This window comes from Mandrillus leucophaeus, unplaced genomic scaffold, assembly GCF_000951045.1.
Source record: "Mandrillus leucophaeus isolate KB7577 unplaced genomic scaffold, Mleu.le_1.0 Scaffold192, whole genome shotgun sequence".
Lineage (NCBI taxonomy): Eukaryota > Metazoa > Chordata > Mammalia > Primates > Cercopithecidae > Mandrillus > Mandrillus leucophaeus.
The window spans coordinates 3,411,345-3,425,738 of NW_012101943.1; the positions used below are offsets into that span (position 1 = coordinate 3,411,345).

General features: G+C 47.2%; 1 protein-coding gene across 1 annotated transcript in view; it reads left to right on the plus strand.

The window, feature by feature from the left end:
* The window catches only part of SYNE2 (spectrin repeat containing, nuclear envelope 2), a 405,169-nt gene that overhangs the window by 389,549 nt on the left and 1,226 nt on the right, over positions 1-14,394 (plus strand). The window contains exons 104-115 of the mRNA XM_011978327.1: positions 1,064-1,201; positions 1,911-2,105; positions 3,288-3,564; positions 4,422-4,490; positions 5,384-5,523; positions 7,826-7,940; positions 8,616-8,818; positions 9,630-9,830; positions 10,740-10,868; positions 12,359-12,550; positions 13,604-13,690; positions 14,188-14,234. Coding sequence (XP_011833717.1) covers positions 1,064-1,201; positions 1,911-2,105; positions 3,288-3,564; positions 4,422-4,490; positions 5,384-5,523; positions 7,826-7,940; positions 8,616-8,818; positions 9,630-9,830; positions 10,740-10,868; positions 12,359-12,550; positions 13,604-13,690; positions 14,188-14,234 — 1,793 coding nt within the window. The remainder of the gene's footprint in view (positions 1-1,063; positions 1,202-1,910; positions 2,106-3,287; positions 3,565-4,421; positions 4,491-5,383; positions 5,524-7,825; positions 7,941-8,615; positions 8,819-9,629; positions 9,831-10,739; positions 10,869-12,358; positions 12,551-13,603; positions 13,691-14,187; positions 14,235-14,394) is intronic.

A 14,394-nucleotide genomic window follows, 5' to 3' on the forward strand; every position in this document is an offset into this window, starting at 1 on the left:
TTCACCATGTTGGCCAGGATGGTCTCGATCTCCTGACCTCATGATCCGCCTGCCTCAGCCTCCCAAAGTGCTGGGATTACAGGCGTAAGCCACCGCGCCTGGCCCTCTTTCTTCTTTCTTGACAAGGTCTCACTCTGTTTCCCAGGCTGGAGTGCAGTGCTGAGATCATAGCTCACTGCAGCCTCAAACTCCTAGGCTCAAGGGATCCTCCTGCCTCAGTCTCCTGAGTAACTAGGATTACCGGCATGCATCACCGTGCCTGGCTGATTTTAATTTTTGTGGAAATGGGGGTCTCACTATGTTGCCCAGGCTGGTCTCAAACTCCTGGCCTCAAGTAATCTTCCACCTTGGCCTCTCAAAGTGCTAGGATTGCAGGTGTGAGCCACCATGCATTAATTATCTCCTGCCGATTTGGCTGTGGCTAATCTGCCTTCGTTTGGCACTGAAGCTCTACCAATCTGAACATCAGCTGCCTATTTGTGAAGTGATAACCTGAGAGGTATCCTTAATTGAAGATGATAAATCTGCTCTGGGTCTTCTTTCTCTGAGAGAACACGTTCAGAATTCTATCAGTGAGGGCAGAAAGGGGCACCAGGCTGGCCTCAATCCTGAGATCAGGGCTTTTCCATCTTGAAGCTACTAAATCCTTGTCAAGCAAAAGCTGCCAAAGGCTAATGCGTGAAACAGGCAGAAGGCCTGGCCCGGCCCCTCAGGGAGCTCTTCAAAGGACAGAGGAAAATCACTGATTTGGACTAGATAATTTTAGAATTTCAAATACTTAAGGACCTTGGAGACCATAATCAACATTCCCACTCTCTCCCCGACTTGCCAGCGTAGACGCTGGGGCTCAGAGAAGTTCAGGGGGCTTGTTTGGTACATAGAACCAGGACCAGACCCCAGTCTTCTGAACACAGTGCTTCTGGGGCTTTCTGGGTATCCGAGAGGCAGATTTCTCCCTGCGTATTCTGGGTACCGTTTTCTTGTGGCCAAAGGTGACCTTGCTGTCTGTCTGAACTCTTGTTCTGTGGTCAGTACAAATGTGATTTCCTCCCCGCTTCTGCAGCATTTCACCAACCAGAGGGAAGAATTCGAGGGCACCAGGGAGAGCATTCTGGTGTGGCTCACAGAGATGGACCTGCAGCTGACCAACGTGGAGCACTTCTCAGAGAGCGACGCCGATGACAAGATGCGCCAGCTGAATGTGAGGGCCGCTTCCCTAGCTCTTCTCAAAAGAACGCACCTTTGCGGGGAGAGCTGGCCAAGTGCAAATTTCACCCGATACTCCTGAGAGCAAACTTCAGAATTCTTAAAGCAGCCAGGCTACATCCCACCTGTGTACTACCAGATTATCACGTGCAAGGACATTGTTCTTTACGGTCGAGGAGTATTGGTGTCACCAGTGGGGCCGAGAACAGAGGTCCACTCTCCCACTGTTTCTGATATCTGCATGACAGGCTAATCTCACTGTAATTCTCTCCTTGGCTAGATTTTGGAAGAGGTTGAGAAATGGAAATTTGCCTTCCCTAGCATAATGGCACCAGTGAATATTATTGTGTCAGCAAACGCAAATGCCCATTTGTGGCTTATTATGGGAAATGTTCTGTTCCCACCAAGTTTTGCCATGGCAAGGTCTTTCTCTCACACCCAGTAACGGTAAATGTCCACCCGTGTCAAATTTTTAGAATTATTTTAATTGGAAAAGCCAGTGCCCATAAGGAGGGGGAATATGGACAGTCATTTTAAATTCCTACAGTGTCATTGTCACTTGGTTAAAAACTAAAGCTAGAGTACTAGGTGAAGGAACAAAATACTGACATTTGGATGCTTTTCTATGGCCCCGTTAGAAGAAACAGGCACTGGAAGCTCAGGGGAACTTTCTTTGAAATCCTTTCTTTCTTTTCTCTCAACAGGGCTTCCAACAGGAAATTACATTAAATACCAACAAGATTGATCAGCTCATTGTGTTTGGGGAGCAGCTGATTCAAAAGAGCGAGCCCCTGGATGCCGTGCTGATTGAGGATGAGCTGGAGGAGCTCCACCGCTACTGCCAGGAGGTGTTCGGAAGGGTCTCCCGGTTCCACCGGCGGCTCACCTCCTGCACTCCGGTACGGGCACTGCCACCTAGAAACGGCACCTGGGCTGCTCAGTTTACGTGAGACCGAATTTTTAAAGAATTAGGAGACCTATCTTAGAGTGGTTAGTTATGGTTTATTTTTTGGTTGAAAAGAAAAGGCTATATCGAAACATTTTAATTTCCACTTTTATTAATATAGAGCCACAATGACTCACAGGTTCCTATTCCCCAGTGGAAAGCATGGCACTTCTGAGGCGCATGCTCTGCGAGTCGGTTTTAAGTGTTCCTCAGGGCCGGGCTTGTCTGGCAGGTGTCACTACCCCTAGAATTCCTGAAGACCTCTTCTGGCTTTTATTACATTGGTAACTCGGGAATGTATTTGCCCTTCCCTGTTTCTTAGTGACTGGAAGCTTTTAGTATTTGTGCCTTTCTGATGCTTTGTTCTCACCTTGGAAGAGAAAACACAACAGTTTCAAAAGCAACTTTGATGTTTCCCCAGACGAAAGGCCCTTTTGGGAAGTTCAGGTGGAGTTCAGGCCACTGTTAAAAGTTTACTGCCTTTGTGTGTCTGAAGCTTGAATGACAACCATTGACCAATACAACTGGCCACTCTTTCTTTTTTTGTGTCTCCAACTGACCTCATTCATGTGTAGTTATTTCATCAGACACAGCCTCAAAAATTACCCTACAATTTCTCATTATTAAGTGCAGCCACTTAGAGTTGTTTTTCTTAGACTGAAAGAGACATTATGACACAAGCAGAATAGAATATAGACACTGAGCAGTTAAGTTGGCGGGTAAGAAAACCTGGTGCATATGGTTCTGGAAGTTTGAGTCTTACCCAGAACATTCAAATGTCCTTTTCAAAAATGCTCTGATTCTTGGAGGACCTGCTAGTAACCATCAATGAAACTTTGGCCACCATTTCCTTATCTCCTAGATAAAGTTGTTTAACTTAGATTATCAAACTTCAGCTTTTTTTTTTCCTAAGAAAAAAGAGCTGGAGGTTTGGGAAGATATGGATTCTAGGCCCCTCTCCCGATTGTCTAAACTGGAATAACCAGAAACAGGACCTGGGAACCTGATCTGTTTAAAACTGCCTTACGAATACTACTGGCAGTTATTTTTGGAAACTGCTGGACAGGCAGACTTCTCATGCTCTTCTAATTGTAGAAGCCTATGAGTTGATTAACAACTGGATACTTTGGTTTAGGGTTTGGAAGATGAAAAGGAGGCCTCTGAGAATGAAACGGACATGGAAGACCACAGAGAGATCCAGACTGATTCTTGGCGTAAAAGGGGAGAGAGCGAGGAACCGTCATCTCCTCAGTCCCTGTGTCATCTAGTGGCCCCAGGGCACGAGCGGTCTGGCTGCGAGACCCCTGTCAGCGTGGACTCCATCCCCTTGGAGTGGGACCACACAGGCGACGTGGGGGGCTCCTCCTCTCATGAAGAGGACGAGGAGGGTCCATACTACAGCGCACTGTCAGGTAACAGCTGGGTTCCCAGCGCCCTGGAAAGTGACCTGTTTGGCTGTGTTTTTAGCCCTTAACAACACGGCCAGCTCTCGATGACCAAGAGTCCAGCTTGTAGCCAACCCTGACTTCTGTGGTTTCCTGTGTTCTATCCTGCCCATCTCTAACTACCTGAGAATTGACCACTCTCATCACAGGTGGAATGAAAGGGGAAAAAAATGAAATTCACAATCAGACACCAAGGTTACTCAGTGATGGCTCTGGCTGTCTGGGAGACTCATCAGTGATTTTTTTTATTTTATTTTATTTTATTTTATTTTATTTTATTTTATTTTATTTTGGATACAGGGTCTCACACTGTCAACCAGGCTAAGGTACAGTGGTGCGACCACGGCTCATTGCAGTCTCAACCTCCAGGGCTCAAGCAGTCCTCCCACCTCAGCCTCCTGAGTAGCCGGGACTATAGGTACACGCCACCACACCCAGCTGGTTTTCAAATTTTTTGTAAAGACAAGGTCTTGCTATGTTGCCAGAGCTGGTCTTGAACAGCTGGGCTCAATAAGTCCTCCCACCTCCGCCTCCCAAAGTGCTGAGATTGCAAGCATGAGCCACCGTGCCCACCCTCCCTTTCAGTTGAGTGTCTCAGTGTCACAGACTGAGCTGCTCCTTTTGATACCCAGTGTCCTGCTTTGGACAGTCAGGAGTTGGCTGGAAAAAAAAAAACTTTCTGGTTTTCAAAATCCTTTTAATTAAAAAAATAAAGGGTAGTTTTCTCCTCTCAGCTGACAATGTTTCTACTGTGTGTTGACTTAATACTTGGGCATTAATCTTCAGGCACCTCCAGTGAGGCAAATGACATTGTTCTTTTTCAGATGTAGAAATCCCTGAAAATCCTGAGGCATATCTTAAAATGACCACAAAAACTTTGAAAGCGTCTTCTGGTAGGCCCCCGCCCATGCATGTCTCAACATGGCAGCATCCTGTGGGCACACTGCATCCTCAACCTCGCTCCCATGTCGTGTCTGCCTCTGCCTTCTGTGGACACCATGCGCCTTGGTCCTTGTGTCATGGTGTATTTACACTGCCATACTCACCCATAACTGCGTGCTCCTTACAAAACCCCATCCAAGCCAGAGCCGTCTCGATGCCAGCCCTCTCCTCCCTTCAGGCCTGTGGAGAGGGACTTTTTCGTGGTGCCTTTTTTGATGATTTTTTTCTCCATCTAACTGAAGTCCTTTGGCATGGGCCAAGCTTTCTTCATGGTGGCTTGGTTTGGAACTGTTTCCTTGCTTTACTGGGATCCCCTGGTGGAAAGAGGTGGGTTGGGGGTGGGGGGTAAAGGTGCTGGTGATTTGCCACAGGAGAAATAAAACCTTCCTTTCCTTGATTTGCAGCTCTAATCTTCATCCTTAGCCCCATCCCCATCTGCCATGGTGGGTCGGGGAGAGCCCTGAGGAGCCTTTTGGTTCCCAAGTCCATCTTGACATTCACTCTTCCCCTCACTCCTGAGAGGCCTTCTGCCCTCTTGGTTCCCAGACCCGACCTTGCCGCTCAATGTCCCTACCACGCGAGACCCTGGCTCCAAAACGCCACTCATCCCACAGCAAATCATGTTGGTCGTGCTCCATTGTGTACCCATCTAGTGAAGGCACAATGTTGCTGAGTTGCATGACTCTCATCTCATTCTCTTCTGGGACATACTGACATTTTGCAAACATGCATGCTTTGCAAGGAAAGCTGCAGAACTCATTTTCATACTGTAACCTGATGCCATGTCACCTGTGACCTGTTCGGTTGGAGAGAATGGACTATCGCTTGCTGTCTTTTGTTTCAGGTAAATCCATTTCGGATGGCCACTCGTGGCATGTTCCTGACAGCCCTTCCTGTCCCGAGCATCACTACAAGCAAATGGAAGGTGACAGGAATGTTCCACCTGTTCCCCCCGCATCCAGCACCCCTTATAAACCACCCTACGTAAGTCTTAGCTCCACTGGGAGTACAGCTACGTGTGAGTCATAGTTACATTTGCAAGAGAGATTTTGGTGTAAACTGCATGTGTTCACTCCCCAGGCATATTTTGAGTTGGTTTTCTTTTTTTTTTTTTGAGACGGAGTCTTGCTCTGCCGCCCAGGCTGGAGTGCAATGGCCGGATCTCAGCTCACTGCAAGCTCCGCCTCCCGGGTTCACGCCATTCTCCTGCCTCAGCCTCCCGAGTAGCTGGGACTACAGGCACCCGCCACCTCGCCCAGCTAGTTTTTTTGTCTTTTTCAGTAGAGACGGGGTTTCACCGTGTTAGCCAGGATGGTCTCGATCTCCTGACCTCGTGATCCGCCCGTCTCGGCCTCCCAAAGTGCTGGGATTACAGGCTTGAGCCACCGCGCCTGGCTGAGTTGGTTTTCTTATGTCGAGCTGTCCATACTTCGTTAGAACCCTGGCAAAACCGATTAGATTTAGAGAGAGGTTTCTGGCCAAAAACCATCTTCGTGTATGTTGGTGTGGTGTAACAGTCATTATTACTGTCGAGTCAGGTGTCTGTGCAAATAGTGAGCAAGCAAGGTGCTGGCTTTCCTGACCTCTCCTGAGCTCTCAAGGCTTTGTCTTTTTGTTGTCTGTTTTGTTTGTTTGTTTGTTTTTGTTTTTGTTGAGACAGAGTCTCATTCTGTCACCCAGGCTGGAATGCACTGGCACTATCTTGGCTCACTGCAACCTCTGCCTCCTGGGTTCAAGAGATTTTCCTGCCTCAGCCTCCCAAGTAGCTGGGATTACAGGTGTGCACCACCATGCCTGGCTAATTTTTGTATTTTTAGTAGAGATGGAATTTCACCATGTTGGCCAGGCTGGTCTCGAACTCGTGACCTCAAGTGATCCACCTGCCTCCGCCTCCCAAAGTGCTGGGATTACAGGCATGGGCCAGTGCATCCGGCCTTCAAGCCTTTGTTATGTTAACCTTTTGACCATACATCCTATTCCAAAAAATCATAACTTCAGATTTGATGGTGTCCTGCAGTGGACACGGATTTGATTCCTAGCCCCGCCAATCCATTGCCATTGTACCTGAGACACTTTGCCTTGCCTCTGAAAGCCTTTCTCAACGGAGGCTAAAGCTATTTCACCTAATTGTTGTTAAGATTATTGTGTGTAAAGGTAAAAAAAAGGTCCTCAGAAGTAATGGTCATGATTATTACTCCTGAATTGGTTTGTTGTTTATAGCAGTGGCTGTTTCTTCTTAGTTACATTTTCCTCAGCTGACTTGAGTTCTTGGCATGCTTTGGCTAGACAGCTCCTGGGAGGGGCAGCCTAGGGCAGCAGCGAGAGAAATTAAGGAGAGAATATTGTTACATCATTGGAGAAGACTCTGCCTTTGCATGGTCAAATCCAAGTCAGTTGATAATGGGCTGTTTGTGTCCAATTCAGAAACACTTCCTCTTGCTTAACAAGCAGGTGTCATTTCTATAAAGAATAATAAGACGGGGGAAGGACCGCAGTCCCTGACCTCTGCTTTACATCCGTTGCTCATGTGGCTTGGCTATCCCTTACTGTGATTACGCCTGTTCCTCACCTGGCCGCTTTCGAAAGCTCAACCCTTTTGTTGTGTCTGAAGCCAGATGTATCACCACAAATCTGAAGGTTTTTTTATTATTTTCATTCTGCACAAATAGGCCATACAGACACAATCCAAAGAAAGCAGGGCTTTTCTAAAAAGGGATACATTTATTTTTGGAGAGGCTCGAGATAACAGCCCAATCGGCTGTGTGATAACAGAAAAGTCAGTATGTGTAGTGAAAGATAAACACTTGGTAACGAATGCCCCTGGGAGGCAGATTCATCCTGTGTGCATTTCTGATTCTCAGTGATAATGATGCCAACCACCTCTACAGAGTGACAGGGATAACTAAAATTCTGTAAAACACTGTGAAAATGTAAAAGTGCTAACACAGTAACAGTCTGGTAAGCTCAACACATTGTTCTCATTTGTTTCGCATGGTTCATTTGAGGGGTGATTGGAAGCATGCCAATTAAAACAGGCCATTTTCTTCCCATCACTGACATCTCATCTGCTTCCCTCTCCCTGGGCCTTAGCTGAGGCTTTATTTCTGCCATTAGCTTTGCCAGCGTATAAATGCTACCTAGGCACTAAAGCACCACTGTATTCCTAGCAAGACACCGTCAAAGGAAAGGGGGCCCGTCTCATTTCTTCACTGTTAGTATGAATCTAGTTGTTCTTCAGATATTCTTAATATCTACAGATGGTAACTTAAAAACTGGCTCGTTCTAGGGAAAGCTGCTATTACCGCCAGGCACGGATGGTGGCAAAGAAGGCCCGCGAGTCTTGAATGGCAGTCCACAGCAGGAAGACGGGAGACTGGCCGGTGTCACAGGGCAGCAGTCAGGTACTGCCTATACCTGGCAGTTGTCCAGAGAGCCAGAGTATGGTATTTAAGTCCTTGCTTAACAGAACATTCATTAGATATTAACCAACTATATGATTTGCCAAAACTGGGGGACTTACCCTACAACAGCCAATGTTATTTTTAAATCAGCGATTGGCATTTATGAACGAATTCCTAGGCTGTTCAGTGTAATTTGAAAACTATTCTTTAAATACTGGTAAAATAAGCCTCCGGGGGAAGTGCAGGTTTTCACTTTCTACACTTCTATGTAAAGATCAGACGTGAGGATGATGATCAGTGTTGTCTCAAGTGTCTCTTCATTCGACCAGCCCAGTAATTATAAAAGTAATTACTCAACTAAATCTAAAGCTGACAGCATCGACCTGGTCATTTGTGGACCAAAGGAGAAAACTGAAAAGATTCAGCATGAACTGACCTGTTGAGCGTGAAACTGTAGCACATAGACCTCCACTTCATTCCAGCCTCTGGGAGTGTAGGCCTCAGATCATGTGCTATTCCACATTCCAGGAGAAGAGAGAACTCCCAAAACCTGACCCTTCTGTCAGGGCAATCCCCTACATTTTTTTTTTTAAATCACCCTGACCCCTAATTAGCTGGAGGCAGAGAAATCTGTTGCATTGTTGCTTTTTTTAATTGGCGATTTTTTAATTCCAGGTGCCTTTGACAGATGGGCGCTGATTCAAGCACAAGAGCTTCACAATAAACTCAAAATAAAACAAAATTTGCAACAGCTGAACTCTGATATCAGCGCCATCACCACTTGGCTGAAAAAAACTGAAGCAGAGCTGGAAATGTTAAAGATGGCAAAGCCTCCCTCTGATATCCAGGAAATAGAACTGAGTGTGAAGAGACTGCAGGTGAGTTAGAGGTGTGGCGGGGAAGAGTGATTCAGAGTGTGCATGTGAATGCATTGCTATGCTGGACGAACAGATCACGTGTATTAGTGGCATAGGCGCAGCTCGCAGAGGGTGTATGTAGAGGTCACTCTCTTCCATTTCAGTTCCATAGGTGGCAAGGAAGGACTAGTGGTGGAACCTTCCTTGAAAGGGCTTGGGAAAGGACCAGCTCATCTATGGATGAATCCCATGGCCTGATCTCATTACCCTTTTATGCAGTTAGGATGTGTCACCTACATAAGTCCTGACCCCACTGGAACTAGCCCAGGGAGCTACAAAGGGACAGTTTGAGCCCTGTGCTTTAAGGGTGCCCTGAGCATTAGCCTGAGCTCCTGAGACCCAGGGCAGGGATTTTGGGGGATCCAGATACCCTCATATTTGTACTTTTATTTTGCTATGTGTGTTAATATATTAGGAATTAATATTTCTGGGATATCTAGGAGCAAATGCAGGATAACCACATATACTTTATCTGAAAGACCTTTAGTCTGGTCCAGAAACATTAGCCAGTTGCAGAGCAGGGCCTGTAGAGGTCAGCAGGGTCTCCTCCCTCCAGCAGGCCTGTGCTTTGGGGCCCTGTTGGCCAAGTTCACGGACCTTAAGGCAGCTCCCTCCCCGGATATTTCCCAGCCAGTCACAGGCGAGGTCACTCTCATTTCTGCGGCCGCAGCTTGGAAGACTGTGTGGAAAATTTGTACCCTACTGAGGTTCAAAATGAGCCCCTCCTCCCTACTTTCAGAGCTCCTAACCTCATCTTTTCTCTCTGTGGTAGGAGATATTGAAAACCTTTGACACCTACAAGGCATTAGTGGTCTCTGTCAACGTGAGCAGCAAGGAATTTCTGCAAACCGAGAGCCCCGAATCCACAGAGCTCCAAAGTAGACTCCGCCAGCTGAGCCTGCTCTGGGAAGCGGCACAGGGCGCAGTGGACAGCTGGAGAGGGGGCTTACGACAGTCGCTCATGCAGTGCCAGGTACGCTGACTCAGCACCCAGCCTCCCAGAGGCGCCCAGGCCCACGTGGTGGGAGCAGCAGATATTTTTATCATGGTCAGGCTGCTTCGGTGCAGCCAACTGTGGCTTGTGTCAGGAAACATGCACTTTACCATTTGTTTCCACAGAGGCTCACCGGCCATCTCAGAGACCCACTCCCTGTTCCAGGTCTCTTCGCTGTTGCCCAGGCCCAGAGCCACTCCTGGAGTCAGGGTTCCTGCAAGTGACCTGTGGGTTAGAGGTGCTACCCCACAGCTCCTCTTGTCCTTTTGCCAGGGTGATTAAGAGACCTGGCCTTGAAGCAGAGGAGCAGTTATTGCTTAATAGCTATGTGACTTTGCGCAAAGCATTGAACCTCCTAGACCTCAGTGTTCTTATCTGAAAATGGGAATCATTCCGTGTCTACCTCCTAAGGTTCTTTTTTAGGAGTAAATGAGGCAGTGTGTGTAATCCTAGCCCAGCACCTGACACAGTAAATGCACAGCGGGTGTGAGCTCTGCACCACTGCCTAGCTCTGGCTGTGTCTCAGGGAACGTGAGCACACCCCAGCCTGTCCTGTTGGATTGTTTCCCTCCACCACTGGACCCCAGCAGATTGGCTGAGGAATGCGTGTGGCCTTCATCTGTAAAATCAGCCGGGCATCCTGAAGCCCCGCCTTCATAGTGGCATTTTCATTTGCTACCTCCTGGCACTGTGCCGAGCGCCTGCCTTCTTTCCTCTGCCTCATTCTGGGGCCCTGGCATTTAGTTTAAAGCTGGCCCTTGTATTCACTGGGTAAGGCCAGAAAAGCAAATGACTGAGATAGATTGGAAGCAGCAAGCCATGTTCCTAGCATGCCCTCTTCCAGGACTCTAAGACATGGCAGCGCTCTGATGTGTGCTGTTTTTTAAGGACTTCCACCAGTTGAGTCAAAATCTGCTGCTGTGGTTAGCGAGTGCCGAGAACCGGAGGCAGAAGGCTCATGTCACCGATCCGAAGGCCGACCCCCAGGCTCTCCTGGAGTGTCGGAGGGAACTAATGGTAAGTTTCCTCCCAGGAGCTCTGTATTGCCACCAGCCTCTGTCATCCCCAGAGAGGCCGCACACTCAGGTAGCCTCGCCTAGTATTTCAGGAACTGTGCCAGTGGTGTTTGCCTGTAATGCACGAGTTCAGCCCTAGTATTCCTCCAATTGGTGCTTACCGAGCAGCCCTTTATCGTTCTGAAGCCAAATGACTTGCAGGAATGGAGAGCCACAGTCCACAGAACTGAGGACATAGGTGCTCTCGATATCCTGAGAAACTTAAGGCCATTTGAGTGGAAGTCTTTTTCTCTTGTGAATCCTGCTCACTGGGGAGAAATATGGTGCTCATTTGCGCCACACCTGCGATGAGCTGGGTGGGTTTTCTGTATCCGCTATGGAAAAATGGTTCTTCTTGGAGGAGAGTCATGTCCTCATGCATTTGTCACTAACACACCAAGATGGGATTTCTCTATTCTCACTGGTGCTCAAGGTGACATTTTCATCCATAAATCTGTATGTGGTTTAAATATTATAATCAGAGTGCTAGCCATTGTTTAAAAATATAGTTTTCCTAAAATGTTTGCAAAGCCCCAGTCTCTAGAGCAGTGGCGTCCAGTAGAACTTTCTGAAGTGATAGAGATGACCTGCATCTGCACTGTCTAGTAACCTCATGTGGCTTAAAGCACCTGAAATGTGGCTATTGTGACTGAAACTGAATTTTTAATTTTAGTTAATTTAAATAGCCACATGTAGGCCAGGCACGGTGGCTCCCAGCACTTTGGGAGCCTGAGACGGGCAGATCGCTTGAGGTCAGGAGCTCAAGACCAGCCTGGTCAGCATGGTGAAACCCTATCTCTACTAAAAATACAAAATAAAATAAAAATACAAAAAAAAAAAATAGCTGGGCATGGTGGCAGGCGCCCGTGATCCCAGCTACTTACGAGGCTGAGGCATGAGAATCGCTTGAACCCAGGAGGCGGAGGTTGCAGCGAGCCCAGATCGTGACACTGCACTCCAGCCTGGGTAACAGAGTGAGACTTCATCTCAAAAAAATAAATAAATGAATAGCCACATGTGTCTAGTGGCCATATTGCAAGCAAGATAACCACCCTTAACAATTAAAGCCCGTTTGCCTGGTGTGAACCTCTATGGTTATGCTGCTGTTTCTCGCGTGATTGACTTTAGAGTTTCCCTTTACTTCCTTCCGTGGTGGATGAGGGACCTGGTCTTGCCACACCACTTGCCTCACTTCTTTCCTCTAATTTCTCCAGCATCACAATTGCCTTCAGAGTGAAAAGAAATTAAAAATACGGGCAGGGTATAATCCACTTGCTATCTAAATAGTGCTGGGCTGGAGGACACAGGCAGATACGAGCAACAGAAGGTTCTGGAGTTGAGTACTACCCATCATTGAGTCTGGAACTTTTCTGGTACTGAGAAAAACCTCCTGTGTCCACACTCGCTTCCCTTTGGACAAGTCAGTGTTTCACACACTTTTTCTGTTTTCAGCAACTGGAAAAGGAGCTGGTAGAACGTCAGCCTCAAGTGGACTTGCTGCAGGAGACTTCAAACAGCCTTCTCATTAAGGGACATGGAGAAGACTACATTGAAGCTGAAGAAAAGGTGCATGTTATTGAGAAGAAACTCAAACAGTTACGAGAGCAAGTGTCCCAAGATTTAATGTCCTTGCAGGGAACCCAGGTGAGTCTACTTGTAGCTTTTAAATGTAAAGATTACCATATTACATGCAAACAGGACAGCAGTGTTGCAGCCATGCTCTAAGACAGAGGCCAGAAGCAAGGGCCAGGTGGTCCGAGCGGGGCCTCATGTCGTGCCCTTTTCTAGCTGTGCAGACTTAAAGAGCTATATGTGCTCTTTGAATCTGTTTTGTCATTTTTAAAAGGGGGTAGGGGGTGACAATTTTTTAAATTTTTTTTTTTTAAAGAAATTGACTAATTTTTGTATTTTTTGTAGAGAAGGGTTCTTGCCATGCTGCCCAGGCTGGTCTTGAACTCCTGACCTCAAGGAATCCAAAGTTCTGGCATTACAGGCATGAGCCACCGCACCTGGCCTACTTTAAAGTGGGATCCAACTCAAAACAAAGGGAATGCCCAGACTGTGGCCTCACCAGACTTAGGGCAGGTCTATTTTCTCCTAAGCAGCCTAGACTAGACTCTCTTGGTGGCCACATGATCTCATCACTGACCTGTGATGAGCTCACCGTCAACTCGAACTGCTGCTGCTAAACTCAGTCTCCCCAGCTCTGTGCTATGGGTTGGTTTTTAATATGGGTTGACTTTTCCTTGTTTACATTCCTTTTTGTCTGTTGTTGTTGGGAGTGAGAGCAATAGAAGAGCCCCTTCAGGAAAGATTTAAGACTGGGCACAGTGGCTCATGCCTGTAATCCCAGCACTTTGGGAGGCCAAGGCAGGTGGATCGCTTAAGTCCAGGAGTTTGAGACCAGCCTGGGCAACATGGTGAAACCCCATCTCTGCAAAGAAAATACAAAACCAGTTGCGGTGGTGCATGCCTATAATTCCAGCTACTCAGGAGGCTGAGGTGGAAGGATTGAGTTTGGGAGGTCAAAGCTGCAGTGACCTGTGATTGTGCCAGTGCACTCCAGCCTGGGTGACACAGTGAGACTGTCTAAAACAAACAAAAAAGTTTGATTTAAGCTGGGGGAGGGTGAGCTGTATCATGAAGAATCTGCGTGAAACACATTTCTGTACTCAACCTTTGGGGTCTTAATTTCAGAACCCAACCCCACCCCTGCCCAGCTTCGATGAGGTAGACTCAGGGGACCAGCTTCCCACGGCATCCGTGCCAGCTCCCCGAGCAAAGGTAAGCAGCCCCTTGCCTTCTGTGAGAACCTCACTGGCTATTTTTAAAAGTCACTGAGTTGAGGGACACTTTGGATTCCAAGAGCCCATTAGCCATTTCAGGACAGCGCAGGTCTCTGCTGACCCATAGAGAGGCTTACTTCAATTTTTTTTTTAATTAAAATATTCTTTTTAAGAACTTAAAGTCTGCCTTCTAGTCACTCTTCTTTGGGAGCACCGTAGGTTGTGAACGAGAGCTCTTAGTGTTGCTAAAGGGTTTTCCTGATTTTGCCATTAAAAACAGATCAACAAACTTGACCCTGAAACTCTTGAGTAGATGAACTGAATTATTTCCTACCTCAGGTGACATTTAATCTCAATTGTATTACTCTAGTCTCCAAAGTTTGGCTATAACACAACATAAAGGTGGTATATAATTTAAGGGAGGATTTTTTTGTGTTATCATTGATAGGACTAAACTGTCTTCAACTTACTAACTGGAGTTTCTTTACCCAGCAGTTCAGAGCAGCGAGAACTACAGAAGGCGAGGAGGAGACAGAGAGCAGGTAACAGGGCTTTACCGTGACAGCAGTCCTTTCCCCTGCTCCACACTCCCACTGCCTCAGTCTTGCCAATGCCACTATCAAGGTCCTTGCAAAAATCTGGTTTTGTTTTGTCTGGAAAGGGCTGGTCTTCTCCTCTGAAACTGAACCCCAACCGTTGGCC